This window comes from Durio zibethinus, chromosome 23 (genome assembly GCF_047325235.1).
Source record: "Durio zibethinus cultivar Kanyao isolate XHJ-2024 chromosome 23, ASM4732523v1, whole genome shotgun sequence".
Lineage (NCBI taxonomy): Eukaryota > Viridiplantae > Streptophyta > Magnoliopsida > Malvales > Malvaceae > Durio > Durio zibethinus.
This window is the reverse complement of record NC_143184.1, coordinates 3,403,826-3,425,532: the sequence shown is the minus strand read 5'-3', so window position 1 is coordinate 3,425,532 and position 21,707 is coordinate 3,403,826. Positions and strand designations below refer to the sequence as shown.

Genomic DNA, 21,707 nt, shown 5'->3' with positions numbered 1-21,707 from the left:
CCCCATTGCATTTAACGTCGGCTTTAATTCGTATATATAGAGGCAAAGGGAGGCATGCATGACTACAATTCTCATTTCTCAAGCAACTCCTTGAAACTCTCTTTACGTTGAAAAAAAAAAAAGCATGGGGCATGAACTAGGGAACGATGAGATAGAACAGCTGGCTGAGACAGGGAGAAACCTCAGGTCATCTTTCCGCCAGTTCTCTTCAAGCTTCAGGAGTGCTACCTCCGTTATCGCTGAGTCGTCGTCGTTGAGAGAAAATAACGACGATGAGGTGGAGTTGCAGTGGGCTGCAATTGAGAGATTACCCACTTCCAAGCGCCTAAGAACGTCATTGTTCGATCACAAGCTTTTAAATGATAGCAAAGAAGATGATGGTATAATTGGCAGAAAGGTGATAGATGTTGCAGAGCTTGGAGATTTAGAACGCCGCGTTTTCATCGAGAAACTCATTACCAGAATTGAGGATGATAATCTCCGCCTCTTGAAGAAACTGGAAGAAAGAATACACAGGCAAGAACCACCCTTAAAGTCTCTTTCTCGCATATATCTAACCATTTAGTCATCCATGCATAAAACTTTTGAAATATATATATATGTGTGTGTGTGTGTTTGTTTATAAATTCAATCTTTTCATAATTAATTTGCAGATTTTACAAACTTTTCGTCCTTATTCTATACGTCTAGAAGTAGATGCGTTATGTTTTGATCCTTTGTCCTATAAGTGGCAAATGACAAGGGAGATTTGCATCAGTTGAAAAATGAAAGTCAAACTTATATTTAATCAATGGTGACAGAAGCAAAACCTTAAGCATGATGGAATGTTTATGCATGTATCTAATTATGATTTGTACACAAACGTGCAATTGATTCATGAATAACTCAATAAAAAATAAATTATTTATGGATTAATGACTCACAACTGATAGTGACGTTTGTGCTTATAGAGTGGGGTTGGAATTGCCAACCATTGAAGTGAGATTCCAGAATCTGTCTGTGGAAGCAGAATGTGAAGTAGTTCAAGGAAAACCCATCCCTACTCTTTGGAACACCATCAGCAGTGTATTCTCTGTAAGTTTTAATCCCCAGTTGTTTGCAATATGTGCCAAACTGATAGAATATATATTTCCAAAACATTGAAACTTCTATTCATAATCGCTTACATTACATACTAAAGCAAACAATAATATACAGTGGTTTCCTGCTATACTAATAAAATACAACGAATGTCTTTGTTTCAGAAAATTAAATAATTGGAATCATCTTCTTCTGACTAAAACACTTCACCTTAATAATATTTAAAATAGTTATACATTGGTTTGACCTTCATGAAACCCCTCTTGTTCACTACAATCTGGAGATATACATTTATATATTTTTCAAATACTTGTGATAGCTTGATGTTGTCCGATAATGAAGGAGACCTATGATGTTGAACAGGCTTTGACAAAAGTTAGCAGATGCAAGTCCCAATCACACAAGATAAAAATTCTCAAAGATGTCAGCGGCATCATTAAGCCCTCAAGGTTCACCCGGGATGTTGACTTTACACGTTCATGTCATCTGTGCAGACCTATGAGTTTAGGCTACTTTTATGGAGAACAATAGTTTTACTAAACATAGTAATTGATAAGCTGTCATAAACTCACTTTTTATGCAGGATGACTCTACTGCTTGGCCCTCCAGGCTGTGGAAAGACCACTTTGTTGCAGGCACTTGCTGGGAAGCTTAACCCATCTCTCAAGGTTTTTTACTTTTCCTTCAGACCCCTCTTGAAGTAGCAATGTGAATAATCTGCTTAAATTGACAAAGGCAATATAAAGCACAATTTTAATGATTGATTTGAAAACTACAAGCAAATGATATAGTATCTCATAAGTTTTAAAATAATGACATTGAACAACAATCTTGAGGCATATTTTTTATTTCAGGTCACAGGGGAACTATCCTACAATGGTTACAACTTCAGGGAGTTTGTCCCTCAGAAAACATCAGCTTACATAAGTCAATATGACCTACATATTACTGAAATGACTGTAAGAGAAACACTTGACTTCTCAGCTCGTTGCCAAGGCATTGGTAGCAGAGCAGGTAGATATCACTTTGTGTCTTGTACGAACAATCATACCTTCATAACAATAAACTAATCTTAAAAGTTTTCTACCGATGAAGATTTGTTAAAAGAAGTCAGTAGAAGGGAGAAGCAATCTGGCATTGTCCCAGAACCAGATATAGACACGTACATGAAGGTAATCAATTTGCAAGAAATGGCTATCTAGTTAATACTTAAATTAGCAGGAGCTGGATACCATTTCCTTTGGGACCTTCTCTGACAATAATCTATGTTAACAGGCAATTTCTATTGAAGGATTAAAAAGAACTCTCCAGACAGACTATATATTGAAGGTAATTCTCTCAAAAGAAAAGAAATGTATAACATGAAATCCATATTCTTTTCTAACAGTTCCACATCCATTCATTACCATTCAGATTCTTGGATTGGACATTTGTGCCGATACTATAGTAGGAGATGCAATGAACAGAGGAATCTCAGGTGGTCAAAAGAGAAGGCTGACAACAGGTTTGTGCAGTTTTATCACCTTTCTAATAAAGTTATAAAATTAAATAGAACCAAGATTAATGTTCCATAAAGCCCTCACAAATGACAAGGGACCTTGATGAAAGCCTAATGATCAGGATAATTCCCAGACTATTACTAAATCATGTCATTCTAATAGGTCTTCTATGTTCACTTTTGACAGGGGAAATGATAATTGGTCCAAAGAAAGCTCTCTTTATGGATGAAATATCAACTGGCTTAGACAGCTCTACCACCTTCCAAATAGTTACCTGCCTACAGCAACTAACCCACATTACAGAGGCCTCACTTTTAATATCACTTCTTCAACCGGCACCAGAGACATTTGATCTCTTTGATGACATTATTCTAATGGCAGAAGGAAAGATTGTATACCATGGACCATGCAGTTCTGTTCAAGAGTTCTTTGAACATTGCGGTTTTAGGTGCCCTCCACGAAAAGGCGTTGCTGACTTCCTCCAAGAAGTATGTATCCTTCTTTAATCTACCTAGCACATCTGGCATTTTCCTTGAACTGATGTTTAAAATATATAAATCTAATAGGTACTTTCTGAAAGGGATCAAGCGCAGTACTGGTATCGTAAAGACCAACCTCATAGTTATGTTTCTGTGGACAACTTCATGGTTGCATTCATGAAGTTTCACTCAGGGCAAAAGCTAAATAACGAACTCTGTACACCTTTCAATAAATGTGAGAGCCATAAAAGTGCCTTGTCATTCAACATCTATTCATTGGGAAAATGGGAATTACTCAAAGCATGTATGGCAAGAGAGTGGCTTCTCATGAAGAGAAACTCATTTGTTTATGTCTTTAAATCAACTCAGGTAATACCAATTCTAATAAGTATGAATTTATAATATCTAACATTGGCAACCCAACATGCCTACTAACCAACCTTGGATGCTTCCTACATGCAGCTTGTAGTTATTGCACTGATAACAATGACGATCTTTATTCGCACTCAGATGAAACTTGACATGGTCCATGCAAGCTATTACCTAGGTTCCCTGTTTTATGCACTCATAAGACTTATGACGACAGGAATTGCAGAGTTGGCATTAACCGTTTCCAGACTTTCAGTATTCTATAAGCAAAGAGATTTCTACTTCTACCCAGCATGGGCTTATTCCATTCCAGCTGCTATTCTAAAGATTCCATTTTCATTGCTAGATGCTTTTCTGTGGACAGCTCTTACATACTATGTGATTGGTTACAGTCCTGAACCAGAAAGGTTTATTTTGTTAACAAAAATTTTCGTTTGTTGTGTTAAAGTAGATAAAAATTTAACAAATGTTATCACCTTTTAAGCCAAGTATTATTTTCAGGTTCTTCCGCCAACTCCTCCTCCTTTTCCTTGTTCATCAAGTGGCAGTATCACTATTCCGTTTGATTGCATCAGTTGTTAGAGATCCACCTTTTGCAGCAAATTTTAGTCTTTTTACGTTATTGGTGATATTTTTATTCAGTGGCTTCATAATTCCACGACGTAAGGCCATTCATTACTTATATGAAAAGATTAAAAAGATGTAAAGCACTTATGTTAATATTCCAAACCTTTCCTGCAGCTTTACTACCGGCTTGGGTCGAATGGGGCTTTTGGCTTTCACCACTTGCATATTCTGAAATAGGTGTTGCAGTAAACGAATTTCTGGCTCCAAGGTGGCAAAAGGTGAAAGACAAACCACTGATATTTGTTGGTCAAATGCAGATTCGAATATCTCTCCTCACACTTTTATGTTTGCTTGTAATTGTTCACTTGCAGGTTTCATCTTCAAATGTGACCTTAGGACAGCAAGTTCTAGAAAAACGTGGGTTAAACTTCACTGACTACTACTATTGGATATCAGTAGGAGCATTGATAGGATTCTGGGTGATTTTTAACATTGGATTCACCTTCGCATTGAGCCTTTTAAAGTGTAAGTTGTACCTTAACATGCACATACAAGAAAATAATGATAAAAAAACAAAAACGAAGTGAATCAAATCTTTAAAGTACTAACCTGTCTATGCCGTTGCAGCTCCAGGGAGTTCTCGGGCTATTATTTCACATGAAAGATTTTCTTACCTAAAAGAAAAAGAGGATTTGAGAGCCAAAGTTCCGGGAAAAGAACTGCTTACTGTTGACTCTCTAAAAGCTCAAGAAGAAACAAAAGTTATAGGTGAGAAGCTCTTGTTGTTCGAGTAGTACTACTTTATATGATAGAGCATTTGCTGGATGTCACATACAATAAACAAATAATATAGGTTAGCATGTAATATTTTCTGTACTATAATTGAACAATCACATTTCTATACTACAGGGATGGTTTTACCTTTTGAGCCCATGACGATATCATTTGAGAATGTGCAATACTTTGTTGATACTCCCAAGGTAACTATGTTATTCCTCAAGATATTTCCCCGCATTTTCAGATATAAATAAAATATTTTCCAATTTCTTCTACATATTCCAGAAACTGAGAGAGCAAGGGCTTCCACAAAAAAGACTGCAGCTACTTCATGATGTTACCAGTGCATTTAGGCCGGGAATTCTTACAGCTTTGATGGGTATTAGTGGAGCAGGAAAAACAACACTAATGGATGTACTTTCTGGGAGAAAAACCGGTGGTCATATTGAAGGGGAGATAAGAATTGGAGGGTACCCCAAAGTCCAAGAGACATATGCCAGAATATCAGCTTACTGTGAGCAAACTGACATCCATTCTCCACTGATTACGGTAGAGGAATCAGTGATGTACTCAGCTTGGTTACGTCTGCCAAACGAGATTGATAAGCATAAACGATTGGTAAGACATGTTCAAACTTTATTCAAATTTACATAGTTTAATCATTAAATGGCACATACTTGCTAGGCCAAGAACCAAAACTCAGACCTATCCTTACCCATTGGGTGACCTTTGTATCTAGAGAGGAACAGTTGAGGCAGTGCTCTTACTCTTTTGCATTGAACTGGTAAAACTGTATATGCTTTATGTCGCCAAAAAAGTGTAAAAAATTGAACAAAGAAATAAGTAGCGGAGGACCATCACCCGGGTTGTATAACTCACTTACCTATGTCCCTAGGACTTGTATGCATGCTAGAATTATATCATGATTATGAAAATAAATGCTTCAAAATGTTTAACTCACTTACCAATCTAACAGGAATTTGTAGCAGAGGTTCTTCAAATGATTGAGTTGGATGAAATTAAAGATGCTTTAGTTGGCATCCCTCGTGTAAGTGGAATATCACCGGAGCAGCGTAAACGGCTAACTATAGCAGTAGAACTTGTTTCGAATCCATCTATAATATTTATGGATGAACCCACTTCCGGTTTAGATGCCAGAGCAGCTGCAATTGTCATGCGAGTTGTGAAGAATATTGTTAACACAAAGAGGACAATTGTATGCACCATTCATCAGCCAAGTATAGACATATTTGAAGCATTTGATGAGGTAATTAACTGGCAGATTCACATCAATGATAATTATTGCATGTAATAAAAATTAAATGTAGCCTTCCAAGAGAATTATTCTGATGTTGTTCCATATTTTAAATATTTTAAACATACTACTAAATGTTATTAGACATGATTCAATCAGGCAGCAAGACCATAATCACCAAAGAGAAGTTGTTATAGCTTACTTCTTACATGTTTAGCTCCTCTTCATAAGCTAGAGAATATAAAAATTCCATTGGTTGGGCCAATTATTATGTTAATAGAAAATTTCTCACCAAAGTTTTGCTCATTAGATTCAAGTTAATTTTCATTTTCCTTCCAGTTTATGAAACTACTAGAAGTGGAGAAAGTATGTTAATTTAATAGGATGGAAGCATTCATGCCCAAATAAGTATTGTCAGGTGCCATATTTGTTTTTGCATAACATGCGCATATCCTTACAGCTCATTTTGATGAAAAGAGGAGGACAAATGATATATGCTGGAGAACTGGGTCAGCATTCAAGTAGGCTTATCGAATACTTTGAGGTAATCCTAAAAAACAATATCACCATGTAAATTTTATTTTGCATTATATGTTTACATTCTTTCTAGCTAGTAGCCTAGGACATTCTTTCCCATGTTAGTCATGAAAATGATATTATAATAAAGAAATAGCACCATACGTAAAATTAATGGCATTTCTATAGAAATTCTCTCTAACTCGTCCTACACTCATGACAACATTTTACGCCCTTCTGGCAGGGTATACCTGGAGTACCAAAAATTAAAGAAAACCATAACCCAGCAACGTGGATGTTAGAAGTCACTACTCCTTCTGCAGAGGCTCAACTTGGAATAGACTTTGCTTGTCTCTATAGAGAATCTCATCTCTACCGGTAAGTTCATTATCATAAATGAGTTAGAAAAACTATTAAGACGTCAAGGTTTCACCACTAACCCTATATTTTTGGGTTCACATGTAGCGAAAGCTATTGCAGATATCACATTTGGGTATTTTGCAGTTTTTCCTTTGATTTTAGTTGAAGGAGCCATAAACACTCTTACAGAGTTTTTTTTTAAAAATATTTTTCAGTTTTTCACCCCATCACTGCAACCATCCCTATTTAGTTTTTCATAAAACTTCCACATTCATTTAATTGTTTCAGCATCCACCCTCTTTGCTTTCTTACACCACCTCCCCACCACAAAGTAACATAAAAATGCTTTATCAAATAAGGTTTCTGGTGCCTAACTTTTGTGTATCATACCAAGTGATATAATATTCCTTTCTCTGTAGGAGAAACAAAGAAATAGTCAAAAGCCTAAGCCTTCCAGCACAGGGTTCAGAGCAACTTCATTTTTCTACACCCTTTCCACAAAATGGATGGGAGCAACTCAAAGCTTGTCTTTGGAAACAACACTTGTCCTATTGGAGAAGTCCCAAATACAACTTAGTGCGCTTGGGATTTACTGTTTTATCTTCTTGGTTATATGGAGCATTGCTTTGGCAGAAAGGACAGAACCTGTAAGCTACTTTCTAGCTAATTTTTTTTCCCTTTTAATTGCCAATCATTTAAACACAATGATCACAGCAATTCTAAGAAATGTTTGTTTATGAAGCATGTCCAAGAGTTATGTCATTGAGTTAACATAAAATGCATCTTCATATAGTAAGTTGATCATCAACAAGCCCTAAGAAATATGGTTTTTGGGCACTATGATATTACTATTTAAATTTGCATATTTTCACTTGTCTAACTTAATGAAACTTTTGTACCCCAAAAAAGAACCATTTAATGAAATTTTATTGTATCATTTTGACAGTCTAACTACTCTAAAGCATTCTACCAATCAAACTACATCTATATATAAATACCCATATATGTATTCTCCTTCGATAATGAAAGCTTTATACTTATCATTTCAAAATAATAACTATAACAAATCTTCTACTTGATAACCATTTGCACACAAACTTTCCTGTTCAAATTGGTGACTTTGTTTACAAGGATAGAATTCAATGCTAAAAGAGACAAGAAAAATGTATCACTAAAAACTTGTTTGCTCATGCTAAATTTAAAGAGGATAGAGAAGGCAAGAGTAAGAGAAGTTAGTAGAGACATACAAACTAAAATTTAACAGATTAATAAAAAAATTAAGCAGTGGCATTAAGTAATGACTCATCATAACAAGTCAATTAGTAAGTGTCATTTAGCATACCCTAGCAACACATATTCCAAAAGAATGCATTAAATATCCTAGCACATAGTTAAGAAAGCTACTCGGTGGAAAGAGAACAGAATCGGATTTTATAGGAATTTCACGGCAAACTAGAATCATATCTATTGAGAAACTGAAGTAAAAACTACAAAAGTTGATTGCTTGAAGTATAAACTTACTGTATAACGTGCTGACATTCTATTCCCCTTTCTGAAGACATGATGAGCAGAATTTTTTCAACATAATGGGATCGATGTATGTTTTCATGATATTCACCGGAATAAGCAATTGTTCATCTGTTCTTCCATTCATAGCTACTCAGAGGACAATTGTCTACCGCGAAAGATTTGCCAGAATGTACTCCTCATGGGCATATTCATTGGCACAGGTACAACAATTGATAAAAAGCCTTCTAAGCATTTACAAGAACTATGAGATCTTTGAAGGTCACATATCTTAGTATAAATTTGCTCCTTCATATTTGCAGGTGATTATTGAGATTCCATATATCTTTCTTGAAGCAGTATTATTCCTGACAATCACATATCCGGCTGTAAACTTCTATGTATCAGCTTACAAAGTATTTTGGTACTTCTACACCATGTTTTGTACACTGCTCTATTACAAATATTTAGGCATGATGCTGGTTTCTTTGACTCCAACTTACCAAGTGGCTACAATATTTGCTAGCCTCTGTTACACATTGATGAGCTTATTCTCAGGGTTCCTCATACCAGGACCGGTAAGCAAATTCTATCTTATCTTGCTGAGGAAACCCAATTTCAACTCATAATTTTTACAATTCCCAATAAACTAAATCGGTTAGGCACCTTTAAAAAGTAAATTGCAGAATGATTAGATTAACAATAAGGAGAACATTCTTCAGCTTAAATACTTTATAAACTAAATCGATGCTTCATATGCATTACAGCAACCATCAATACTTCACTCATTTTTAATGATAACTTAAGTAACCCATATCTGCTAATTTTTACGTGCAGCAATTCCCTAAATGGTGGGTTTGGGGCTACTGGATTTGCCCAACTTCGTGGTCCCTGAAAGGTCTGCTGACTTCACAATATGGAGATATAAAGGAAACAATCATAGCATTTGGAGAGCAAAAAGCACTAAATGCCTTCTTGGACAGCCAGTATGGGTATAAACATCAAGATTTACCTATCATAGCCATTGTACTGCTTGCTTTCCCACTTGTCTTTGCATCTGTTTTTACATATGGTATAGCTAAACTAAACTATCAAAGAAGATAAAAACATGCTTCTGCTTGAGTTTCAACCTCTCAGGCAAGCTTCTGTAAAATGTAAATTTATTTTGCCAATTAATTGAATATATATCCCTATAATCAGTTTCTGCAACCCTAGCAAACAATTCTATCCTCTATATATCTTAACTGTTAGTCTAATGAAGACTATATCTGCCGTTGAGCACTTGTCAAAGTCAATGTCATCCTAATCTGTTTAATTATAGTTTATGTTATAATTTTTCATCTTCCTTCTAAAATTTGTCATAAAAACCAGAGAGAACGCACTAAAAATACCAAAATTATGCAACTGAAATATGTTTAATCAATCATAAGGGGCATTGCCATTGCCATTGCCATTGCCATCGCCATTTTAACGAACAGTTAAAAGGGCATAAATTATTTTACTGCAATTTAACGGGAAACAGTTTTAAAAAAGAAAAAAATTTTGAGTGAAAAAAGCTCACAGAAGAGGAGGCTTTATCTTCACGTGAATTATCTTTCTGGCAATTGGTGGGTCATTCTTCACAAATTAGCTCTGCTGCATTTGTCTCTGAAAAAGAGATCTTTCTCTCTACATGTTAGAACTTGGAGCGGACATTGCCGGACTCTGTTGGGGACCCTGGCCTTTGGCTTCTACTTTTAATGCACTTTGTTTTGTACACAATTAGCAAAACATTCACAGAAGTCGCCTGGAGCAAAATGTCGACCATCCATAAGACTAACCTCATCTATCTTCCCATTTGCTAACAATGATCAATGAGTGCTGCTGAAAACCCCTTTGAGTTTTTACCCAGAGGAAAACATAAAACTGAACCGTTGGTTAGGTATTTTCTTCCCATCCTGGATCAGTTAGTCTGTACTACATCGTTGAAAAGAGCAAAAGATCACAAAAATTAAAAGAAAGGGAGTAATCATCCTCCTCCAGAAATTGCTTTCTGCCGCAGAAACACAGTTTAATTATTATGATAAGATAAAATAATGGTTACAGTGCTACCTCTCCCGCTATCAATGTCAAAGACGGGAACCTTAGACCCCAGAGAGAGACCTATGCATGTGTTATTATGTTAACACCCTGATAACATTACATTGATGACTGAACAACAAATAAATATATATCAACAATATTACTGAGTTCCAAACTCAGTCGAAAACAATGGTGTGATACACCAAATCTCAACTTCATAGTCCATTACAAACGGATTACAAATAGAAACCACCTATTAAACATTACCGACGTAGGAAGAGTTGCTGGACTTCAGCTTGTTCCGTAGTCCAACAATTCCCATCTGAAGGGACGGAACACGTACAGAACTTCGGGATAGCTCTTAAATAGAAGAGCAACACAGACGCATACTGCAGCAATTGCTACCATTGAGAGCATTGCAGGCCTGTAAACCAATGACTTGCTGGTTGTTCCATAGCCAGAAGCCAGCTTCTGATCACAAAGCTTGCAATGTTGCTTCATGGATCTCAGTTCAAGCTGGCCAATCTCAAAGCTGGAAGTTGACTTGTTGTTTTGCTTCTCATTTGTGCTGCAGTCAGAGAAGGCACCGGGAATGTCAACCACCACATGCCCAGAAGGAGGTCTCTTATTAATTTTTTTCTGTACCAGGTGGATGTATGAGTAGTGGCCGCGTAAGCGAGCATAATCTTCAGGTGTAGAGCCAGTGCTGTCTCGAGCACTCTTCCAAGCATCAATGCCAACCTGAATGAAAAATACACAATATTTTTTCAAATGAAATTTAACCCCAAAAAAAGAGAGAAAGGAATAGAACTATGTTCAGATTTAAACACTTTCAGTCTTAATTTCAGAGGACATTTCAAAGCAAAGAACTTATGTTCAAATCCTTTTAGAAGAGTTGGGGGAGTGCATTGGGCAGTTTATCACAAAAGTGTACTCGTTGGATGGGCAAAAGTATACTCCTCGGATGGGTAAGTCCTAGCAATTTTGAATCAAGCAATTGCATTCATGGCAGGCAGTCTTGCACTTTTCAGCCCAAACTTAGAGATAGACTATGGCAGACAAAATCCAGATTGAACGAGGTACAAAGGAATGCATTTCAAAATATCACCAAAATTCATGCTAGAGAATGGAAACAAAAATTACTGTAGTTCCCTTCCTGGCATGCTCAGAAATACATCAATACAAGGGATTACCTTTCCAGGATCATCGGTTAATGCATCCAGCACATCCTCAGAACCATCTTTACCAGCAGCAATGTGAAGAGGAGTCAAACCTGCAGGGCCGAGGGCATCAGGTTTAAACAAGAAGCTTTTATGAATACCACCAGCTACTGTTTCATTTTCAAATCCTAGTCTATCTGAAGCTTTGTCAGGGACAAATCTTAAAAGGAGCTCCACTAGAGGTCTACAATTTTTCCTAACAGCTCTGTGAAGAAGACCCATCTCTGTTAATGCAAGGTTAAGGGAAGGCTGCTCCCCTGAATCCACTATTCCATCAAGAAGAATATTTAAGAGTTTCTTCACTACGGCACACCATTCATGGTCCATAGAGAACTCCACAAGCCACTTGAACCGCCTTAGAGAAAAGGGTTCTAGGTTAGGATCCAACTGGCCCAATCTAGACTTCAATTGACTTCTATGAAGAAGCCAACCAACTTCATGAATGAAGGCCATTGCTTGATTTTTGGCTTCCATTTTTCCGGTTCTGCCAACATCTGCATCAGTGTCAATAATCTCCAGTACATTCTCAAGCATACGGATCTCTGAACAAACATCATCCTCAGCAACTATAAAAGGGTAGAAACTGCTATTAAAACCATGGTCTTCAATCTGGAGAAGATCAAGGGAATGTCAACTTCAGCTAAAGAAAGGCATATTCAAAATAAATTATATAAGATGCATCTTTTATTAACATGCATGCTTGGAAAAGAAAAAGTACAAGAAGCAAAGACATATTACAGTAGATTCTATTTATTTCCTACTCCATGAAAAGAACATAGTGACTGGAAAATAAAATGAAACTGGAAAACCAGAAAGAGTCATGCTTCTACATCTTTCTCTACAATTTTACTTTAAACACAATAATACCAGAGCCAGCCATGAAGTTATAAAAGCTATGGAAGCAAACCAGCATCTTCTAGGATCCTCTACAAATACTTTCAAGGATTTATATAAAGTTCACACCATTCGTCTCAAATATTCATCATTCTAGGACCTTCCTCTTTCCTCCTCCCACCCTCACTTCCCAAAATAAGATGGAATTTCATGTAAAGAATTACAACAGTCCACCTCAAAGAAGTACTAAAGTTAACACCAAACTTGGACATATTTACACTAAACCTATTATCCACAATCTACATTGTAAACTCTCCCTCCATTGAAAGGAACTTTACTAGAATTCACATATAATCCGTGTCAAAGATAACAGCAAGGGATGAGGGGGAGCAACAGGATCAATTATAAGAAGTAGAAGAAAAGACCACCTCAATGAATCCTCTTCCAGTCACAGTAGGGATAGAGCAAGAAAAGTCGACACACTGAAGCTCATCTTGCTCCTTGAAGTCATCATTGTCATCCATCAACTCACTAGTAGCTGCCTGTACCAGATACTTCCCTTCTACTGCACAGAGCAACCTAGGATAGGAAATCCAAGAATATAAAAAGCTCTAGAGCAACCATAGAAATCCAATACAAGACATACAATACGTAAAACTAAATCTAATTTTATATACACTCCTAAGGATCAATTCAATCCAAGAATATCAAAGGCAATAAAGCAACCATAGAAATCCAATACAAAACATACAATACAGTATAACTAAATCTAATTTTATATACACTCCTAAGGATCAATTCAAGCCATTGAGGATTAAAATGACACAATAAATATTGACTCCAAGAAGAGAGTAAAGAATACCTTATGGCTGGCTGAGACAGATTGATACCTTTAACTGAAAATTGAGCTCTCTCAGATGCAGATATTGCAATTGGTTTGACGCTTATAATTTCACTATAATGGTTGCTTCTGAGATGTAAAGATGTATCTATGACAACCTGACCTGCAGCATAAAAATAAAATGGTCAGAAAATTCATCCTGCAGACAAAAGTGCTTTTGCTAGCCAATTATTTGGTCATATCAATTAAAGAAATACCAATAAAGATAAAGATAAAGACCAAACAAACCATTATAAACGAATGCTATTTGATCTTGCACCCCTATACAAATCCATCCAGTACTCCAGAAAGTGTCATCTGAAGAATCCAGAAGCCGACTCAAACTGAAACTCAGATCACCACGAAGCTGACAAAAAGATGATAAAGGGTTAAAATTATGAAGAAATTAATATAATTTAAAAGCAAAGAAGATAAAAATCATAGCTTCATGCAAACAAGCTTACTTCATCCCATGCAGCCTCAGCTTGACGAAGATAAATTGTCAGAACAATGCAACCAGGCCTAATATAGCTCTCAATGTCAGTGGGACTATGAGATAGCCAATCAAGAATCTGGAAGTTCAAACATTTTACATAAGTATACTTTCTGAGGAAGCAAACCCCAAAGTACAGTCACATTCAAAAACTTTAAGTACCTGTGCTCGCAAGACCAGAGGAAAATCATTTGGTTCTTTCCCAAATAATTTAAACACAATCCTATCTGTACGGCTCTGCAATGATCAAAGTCAAAAACAAATCATCAGAGGTTAAACTTTTAATAACATATAATTTTATGACGCTACGCATATTACTTAACAGAGGAGATCGATCATCAAAATATTCAGTCTTAATTGCTTGTCATGAGACAAAAGATAAACTCCCTGCCTAAGTTATATTCATCAGAAACTGTCTAGAATTCTTTGAAGTAACTAGTTGAGGTTAGCATAATCATGCTAAAGTTAGCCATGCATGATAACTTAATGAGAGCATAACCTGGCTCATTCTACACCTTCCCCAGTTGTTCATGGATTGAGGTTCAGAGATGAGACTTGACTGCTTAACTATTAACACTCCTAGAACATGAACTTGGGGAAAATTTGAAACTCCTCCATAAAATCAAGACATCTAGCAGATGTCCTATACCTCAGAGTAGTACTCACGGAATTTTAGTCAACAAATGGAATGCAATCATGCATATTATGTAACATAGAGATACCTGAGCATCACCACTGGAACTAGAAGGTGATTGGGCAGATGCTGAATCTGAATTCCTACTGGTCTGTGGTGGACTAGACTGATGAGAGTCCTGTTGGACCCAGGAAGGGCAATCAAGAGAGCTAGTCCCTGCATTCAAAGGTGCAGGTGACCTTTCTATGTCATCGGTGCCCTCATCCAAGTCAACATATATGTCATTCAAATCAAAATTATTCATCTTGACTGCTCCAGCTGTATTGCTTTGGACTTTGGCACCCATAGTATCACAAGAACGTACTCCTTTCTGTGGCATCTCTGAGGCAGGTTCAGTGATATGCTGCTTGAAAGGCTGAGGAGGGCCTTGGCCATTCAAAAACAAAGTCGAAACAGCTTCTGAATCTTGAGGTTCCGGCAAAACCCCAGTTATGTTTCTTCCCCCTTGTTCACCATTATGGTTTGCAAGGCTCCTTAGGAGATTAGATAGCACATCCTGATCTGTGGTTTGGTCAGATCCGTTAGCTGTAATTTAAGAAAAACAGAATCATTCACCCCGTGTAATGAAAAAGCAAATACAAAATATTCCAGGCAAAAGTATGATAGCTATAATCATGCTACTATCGAAGTATGATGCCAGCTTTTTTATGTCTAACTTCAAAGTTCACCTAAAACATAGATTTCACAGAAAGTGCATGATAAACTAGCTGAAATTTCCTTTTGCATTGCTTGTTTAAACATAGCCATCAAATCATCTTACGTCTCCAAAAAAATTAGGGCAAATGATTGTGAAGTATGAAAACCAATTGCGAATTGAGCCCCATTGTTCAGAGAAAAAATGAAAGGTTATAATCAAAAGACATAAACCAACTAGTATTGGTAGCATGGGAAAGCCATTGAGTTACTTACAATGCATGCCAGAAAGTATCCTCAAAAGACGTAACAATAGATAACCACTAGTCTGCTCATCATTCACTGAATTGCCATTGACAATAGTATCAGGATTTGTTTTCCTCCTCCTTTTATTGTGGCCAGCCAAACGTCGGCGACAGCTTCTCTTACCTTCATCAAACTCTTGAAGGACATGAAACCTACCAAAAACCAAACATCATGTCATCCAACAATATGATTTTCAGCTTGAAATACATAAAATCTTCAAGACTTCTATCAGAATTTATACAAATTAAATTAGCCTCTCATTTCAGCAAAGTGCTGCAAATCATAAATGCTTACCTACTACACTGCTGACAAAATCGCTGCATGACATTTCCAACCAGAGCCTTACTTGCCTTGGAATGCATCTCACAAACCTTATGCCGTCTATGATAGTCCTTGGAATTGCTCAGATCAGCCCCACAGTCCTCAACCTGACAAACTGCACACTTTCCAGAACCTCCGCTCAACTTAGTCTTCTTCCCGCTGGTTCCCTCCCAATTTCTCATCTCCCTTTGGCTGATTGGATTACCATGACCACCTTGGCCCCCAAGCTTCAAAGTAAGGCTACTTGCTTCTTCATTCAGACTGTCATCTTCAACCACAATAACCCTCCTCTTCTTTTCCAATTCCCTTTTCCCCTTTTCAGTTTCCGGATTCGCTTCATCAGAGTATGACGATGAGCTATTGGACGAATTCCCAGGAATCCCAGACGCCAGTGGAAAAAACTGCCTTCCCATGCTATCAGCAGACACCGGATTTATGGAGCTAGCAATGAAAAGGTCACCATCCCATTTCCAACCATTTAAATCCCACTCCAACGTCCTTTTCCCTACTGCCCGCAAATCCGCCCGATTCATACCATAAAAATGATGAGCTTCACTTCCAAATCTAGCCTCCATTTATCAAAACGCAGATAACCAGAAGATCTAAACCCAGCAATTTAACTTCAAAAAGGACAATTTAACAACAAAAACCAAAACTTTAACCCTATTCCAACTACAGATCAGAGCTCCTAAACCCCCAAATAGAAAAACTATACTATTAATTACAACTAATCAGCTTCAGTTCTTCCCCAAAAGTCCAAAAAGAGCACCCCAACACATCCATGATTCCAATTAAGAGCAACCCACATACCAAATCAACTTACAAAAAAGAGCCCAATTGTCAGTTAACCTAAATTCAAAGCACTGAATTTTTTTTTCAAATCTCAGAACAACACACCCATATAAAAGCAGAAAATTAACTAAATTTTAAACAAGCAGAAAGAGTGAAAGGTAAAGATTAGCAGACTTAATGGTTACTTGCGCAGATGACAGACGGCGTAAGGAATAGGGAAAGTGATTGCCGGAAAGTGATCGGAAGTTAAGACTAGTTGCAAAAGGTTTTCTCAGACGATGATGAATGGGGAATGATGAATGATGATGGTGACGACGATAGGAACGAGTTTGTTTTTTGTGGGAAAGTGTTTGGGTAATTGTTCGGTGTGGTATGGTACACAAAAAATCATAAATTTATTAATTATTGATTTTAAGACATCAAATTGATTAAAAAAAAAAAAGAAAAAGGAAATGCCCTTTTAATTTTACTTGTTTGACGAAATGCGTAAAAGAGAAAGGGAAAGGAGAGAGAAAGAAAGAGAGGGAAGGAAAGGAAACGTTCCAACCCTTGAACAAAATGGCGGGACCACTTGCACACCGCGTGTCTCACACACCCTTGGCTCTCGATAATATAATCATATTAAAAATAGTAGCCCACCCCACCTCCTGCCTTTTCTTTTCTATAACTTCTACCCGTCTCAGCGAAGTTTCTTCCGGTGCTTCACGCAATTTGGCAAGTCGATGCGGTGAACCTGTACGAAAAAGTCGAAAAGTAGAGTAGTATTTCGCTGCGACCGAAACTATAATAGGATCCGATTTAAAGCTGACGCGATGGAGAAATCACAACCCTTTATCTTTCCCTGTCGTTCCTGTATCTGACTCCTTCCATTTCTATCGGATTACTGGCGTACAGGATCACTAGATTCTCTAAGTAAGTCAATCTTTAGATTTGAGTGAAAAGAAAGTTTATGCGCGTTATGAATTTTTTACCGAGTAAATCGTAACTTAAAATTTAAAAATAATTGCAATTTTTAAAGACTGTTTTAAATTAATTGAATTAAATTTTATATTTTTATTAATAGTTATTAATGATAAAATTTATTTTTTAAAATACATACAAATATAGTAATTGTAATGCGTAATAAATTATCGCAAGACTTTGCCACTTGTTGGTTATTAAAAGTTGACCCTCCTATCATCAATACACCAACACCATGATTATTGTGTTCCTTTTACAATCATTGGTAGATTGTTTGCATTGACCATCACATTTTGCAAATTTAATATTTTATTGTTCATAACGGTGAATATAAGAAACTATTTGTGATGTAAACAAAGTAATCATTTAGATGAATACAAACAGTAGAATATTGTATATGTTAGCTTTATTAAGTTTAAATAGTAATCAATTTACATACATATATATATAAAGCTAAAAGTTTAGTCAATTTTTCATATAATTTGTAACATTCAAAATATATAATTTAGCAACAAATAAAAAATTAATTATGTTACACTTTAGTGAATTGGTAAACAATTAAAATTTAATCAATATAATTATTTTTTTTATCATCCGAATAATCAAGTCATTTACCTGACTCGTTTATTATCAAATGAAGGATTTGTTCAAAGTTTGGCTAATATTAAATAAAATAATTATTTTGAAATTGATTATTTAATATTTAATTTATTTAAAATCATAAAATGTGATATACATTTGATTAAAATTATTAAATATAACTAATAATTATTCACATAAATTATTTTCAAACTTCATACAAACATCTCATCAATTATTAATTATATCGATCAGATCATTATTACTTAGTTTGAGACATAAAATAATTAAAAAATCAAATACATAAAAAAATTAAGTCGAAGAAAATACCTAATTAAACTACACACACTCTTTGAGCTTCATCTAATGAAGCTTCTTACACACATGGCATCATATGCATCTTCCTTATTTGCATTTTTACCTAACCTCAAATAAAATATTAACTTAAATATCAAAACACACCTTAGAATAACAACTTTGATGTCTCATAATTGTGTTATTTAATTATATATTACAACTATCATTTCCTTTCACCTCACTCCTTTTTTTTTAGTTGGGACACCCAAAAATATCATCAATAAATTATAATCAAATTTATTAATTTTTGATAAAAATCTTTTCATTTGATAGTTAAAAATAAATATTTTCATAGTGTGTAATTATCTTGTGATTTAATTATAAGAGTATAATATAAATATTTTAATTAAAGAGGTAAGACTGTTTCCGTAAAAGAGTCATTCCCATGATCCAAAATAATTATATCTAGTATTATGGAGAGTGGATAGTATAACTATTTTGTCTTTGGAAAAAAGAAATATTCTATTATGTATGGAAACTTCGCCCCCCCCCCCCAAAAAAAAAAAAAAGTGATTAATGAATTAGAGGGATGATTCAGTGCATCTGCATTCAATGATGTTCGAGAGCGAACAGAACTGTCGGATCAATCAAGAAGCCCATTTGCATTGACTTTGACCTTCACCGAAAGCAAGAAATAGGTTTGCGGAATGGTCACAAGGTCAAAATCAAGGAGTCTGCAGGTGATCAGGTAATCAAGTGTGGCTAAGTCTTCGGGCCGCAGCCGAAGTCTTGTCGGGATCCGCCATCTGCCACGTAAGTCGTCCGCGATGGGCAACTTGGATACCTGTTGGCAAAACAGAAAGGGCCAAGATAATCTCATAATTTTGAGGTGGATTGTAACAGTTATAATTATTATATTATATTAATAATTATAATTTAAAATTATTTAAATATTTTATATACACCATTATAAGTTGTAAATTTTTTATATATTCTTATTATAGTTAAATAATTATATGATTATAGTAAAAAATTATAAGTGGAATTCATTCAAATTAACAAAATATTTTCGTTGGTATTTGGTAAATTAAACAAACTTATTTAAATAAAGTATTACCTGAATTATAGTGTGAACTGTGAGGCCAATAGATAAAGAAGCTTGGGTCTTTCTATTGGTTGGGTTATGGCTTGTTGGTGGGCACATGAGCCCACGAATCCACCGAGGGGTGCAAATCTTTCGCCATTTCCTCACCAACCTGTCTGTTTTGTTATGTCTACAACCAGTTTAAACACCCACATGATGACCAGCACCCTCAAATCTAACCTTAACCATGCGTATATATTCTCTGCTTAACACACTTCTAGCTCCCTGCAAAAGAATCTCCAGACCAAAGGAATAAAATCAATACTGAAAGAACAATTAAAGAACAATAAACCTTGTTTTGTATCTAAACCAAGAATTAATACTCAAATCACATTTTTATTACATTATTTTATTTTTAATAATTTAAAAATCATATATGATAGTAGTGATCTAAAGGGTGAAAAAGTTTTATTATCATGCAAAATTAAATTTTAATATTATTTTTTTTTATTAATTTACTTTGATAAAAAATTTAAAAACATTACCTTAATAAGCTGGTCAATGAAAATTTTTAAAAGTCAATTTTTCTAATCACTTTTTTTTTATTATAATTAAATAAATGTTTATTGATTAAAAAATACTGAATATATTTAATAATTTAATCAAAATTGACTTATATTTATAATTTTTTATAAAAATAATATTTTAACTATTTTATAAATTATTAATTCAATAAATATTTAATTTTTGCTTTCCTTTTTGTATAACTAATTTAAATATTTTGTGTTTTATAATTTATTTTTCATATAATATCAAATACAATAATTTAAAATTAATAATATTTAATAATATTACATAAAATGATAATTTAATATTACTGATGATCAAATAACTTTGATGATTTTATCATTATAGTGATTAGACCATTATAATAATTTTAAAAACAACATCAATCATTATCTTAATGTAACTTTTTTTTTTTAACAATACATATTTATCACGTCGAATTAAGTCAACAAATGAAATGAATATATAACAACAGAAGAAAAAGTTAGAATAGAATATGAAATGCTATTTGCATAAAAAAAAAGGTGGCGGCCACAACATTCAATTTGGCATTAATATAAGGCATATAACTTTGGTGGATGGTTGATTCACGTGAAAGAAAAGCTAAAGGGGAAAATGGGTAGGGCATAAATAATAGTAAATGATAAAAGTTGAAAAGAGATGATAGAGACATTCTTATATAAACCAAGATATCACGTAAAAGAAAAAAAAAAGATTATTCTATTTTCAAATTTATGGTAAAATATCAGAAGATTAAATTTAAAAAATATTTAAAATTAATATAAAATAGTTTTAAATATTTTAATAAAATAAATCAATATTCCGAAATTTTGTTTAAAATTTATCGTCAAAAATTGACCAAGTATTGCTACCAAAACACAATTTGTATCTTACCAATTTTTAAAGATTTTTCATTTTTTCTATCTTTCCGGAAACTCGTTTTCTTTATTTATTTATTTTTCATAATAAAATAATTAGGATCCGTTTGGTTTTAAAAAATATTTATTGTTTTAGTTTTTTATTTTTATTTTATAAAAAACTTTTGTTCCTTAGAAACTGTATTTATAAGCGAAAATAAAAGTTATTTTTTAAAAATGTAAAAATAAATAAAAATTTAATAATAATATTATTAATATCATCTAATAATAAATATAATATATATTTATTAATTAATGATATTAAAAATGTTAAAAAATGATAATTTAAAAAATATAAAAAAAATAATATATATCCCTAATTTTTATAATTAAAAATATTTTTTTATTTTCAAATTTCAACTTATTTTCATTTTTATTTTCAATTATCAAACATATTTTCATTCACATTTTTTATTTTTTAAAAAATTAAAAATAAAAAATAATTTATTTTCTGAAATCAAACATTACTTTTAATTTTTTTTTTGGGTTTTCATAATTCAATCCGATAAAAGATAGCCACGTAACCTTACCGGTGGGCTTGAATTCCTCCAAGTCCAAGTCCAATCACAACTCACCTGACGCTGGTGGAGTCCAGTCTGGCTAGCTCAGCGTACGACAACAAAAGCAAAGTTAGTAAGAAAAAGGAAATAATAATACAATT

General features: G+C 34.4%; 2 protein-coding genes and 1 long non-coding RNA gene across 6 annotated transcripts; 1 reads left to right on the top strand and 2 right to left on the bottom strand.

Moving 5' to 3' along the window:
• Nucleotides 1-64: 64 nt before the first annotated feature.
• On the top strand, nt 65-9,612 carry LOC111314033 (pleiotropic drug resistance protein 3-like). 2 transcript variants are annotated; one of them, XM_022915014.2, is made up of 24 exons: nt 65-516; nt 951-1,074; nt 1,444-1,529; nt 1,664-1,748; nt 1,935-2,094; nt 2,176-2,252; nt 2,356-2,409; nt 2,494-2,584; nt 2,766-3,067; nt 3,146-3,427; nt 3,521-3,834; nt 3,929-4,089; nt 4,169-4,272; nt 4,366-4,519; nt 4,622-4,762; nt 4,904-4,974; nt 5,057-5,389; nt 5,748-6,038; nt 6,487-6,570; nt 6,787-6,920; nt 7,322-7,549; nt 8,461-8,632; nt 8,732-8,986; nt 9,246-9,612. In XM_022915014.2, exons 1-24 carry the CDS (start codon nt 125-127, stop codon nt 9,510-9,512), a joined length of 4,362 nt encoding a protein of 1,453 aa, XP_022770749.1. In that variant the 5' UTR covers nt 65-124; the 3' UTR covers nt 9,513-9,612. The 2 variants fall into 2 exon arrangements, with proteins under 2 accessions (XP_022770749.1, XP_089608581.1); XM_089752455.1 differs by having other exon boundaries at nt 4,169-4,519.
• Nucleotides 1,092-8,538, bottom strand: LOC111314035 (uncharacterized). Of its 2 annotated transcripts, XR_016332524.1 has the most exons (8): nt 8,424-8,538; nt 5,737-5,934; nt 4,916-5,356; nt 4,604-4,814; nt 4,158-4,401; nt 3,904-4,017; nt 1,653-1,797; nt 1,092-1,566 (listed from the first exon to the last, which is right to left on the bottom strand). It is a non-coding gene; the product is annotated as an uncharacterized LOC111314035 (long non-coding RNA). The 2 variants fall into 2 exon arrangements; XR_016332525.1 differs by lacking the exons at nt 3,904-4,017; nt 4,158-4,401.
• Nucleotides 9,613-10,437: 825 nt separating the features above from the next.
• LOC111314034 (squamosa promoter-binding-like protein 1) lies at nt 10,438-17,011 on the bottom strand. 2 transcript variants are annotated; one of them, XM_022915015.2, is made up of 10 exons: nt 15,824-17,011; nt 15,500-15,681; nt 14,619-15,115; nt 14,059-14,133; nt 13,868-13,975; nt 13,653-13,770; nt 13,386-13,527; nt 12,952-13,102; nt 11,663-12,298; nt 10,438-11,210 (listed from the first exon to the last, which is right to left on the bottom strand). In XM_022915015.2, exons 1-10 carry the CDS (start codon nt 16,423-16,425, stop codon nt 10,761-10,763), a joined length of 2,961 nt encoding a protein of 986 aa, XP_022770750.2. In that variant the 5' UTR covers nt 16,426-17,011; the 3' UTR covers nt 10,438-10,760. The 2 variants fall into 2 exon arrangements, with proteins under 2 accessions (XP_022770750.2, XP_022770751.2); XM_022915016.2 differs by having other exon boundaries at nt 14,619-15,091.
• Nucleotides 17,012-21,707: the final 4,696 nt, after the last annotated feature.

What these genes read in the sequence shown, in the direction of transcription:
- LOC111314033 (XM_089752455.1), top strand. Translation starts at nt 125, where the DNA reads ATGGGGCATGAACTAGGGAACGATGAGATAGAACAGCTGGCTGAGACA. An exon ending in AGCTTAACCCATCTCTCAAG is followed by an intron (nt 1,749 to 1,934) that starts GTTTTTTACTTT and finishes TTTTTATTTCAG; the next exon opens with GTCACAGGGGAACTATCCTA. An exon ending in TGGCAGAAAGGACAGAACCT is followed by an intron (nt 7,550 to 8,460) that starts GTAAGCTACTTT and finishes CCCTTTCTGAAG; the next exon opens with ACATGATGAGCAGAATTTTT.
- LOC111314034 (XM_022915015.2), bottom strand. Translation starts at nt 16,425, where the DNA reads ATGGAGGCTAGATTTGGAAGTGAAGCTCATCATTTTTATGGTATGAAT. An exon ending in CTGGAAGAGGATTCATTGAG is followed by an intron (nt 12,299 to 12,951) that starts GTGGTCTTTTCT and finishes GATCTTCTCCAG; the next exon opens with ATTGAAGACCATGGTTTTAA. An exon ending in TAACCGATGATCCTGGAAAG is followed by an intron (nt 11,211 to 11,662) that starts GTAATCCCTTGT and finishes TTTTTCATTCAG; the next exon opens with GTTGGCATTGATGCTTGGAA.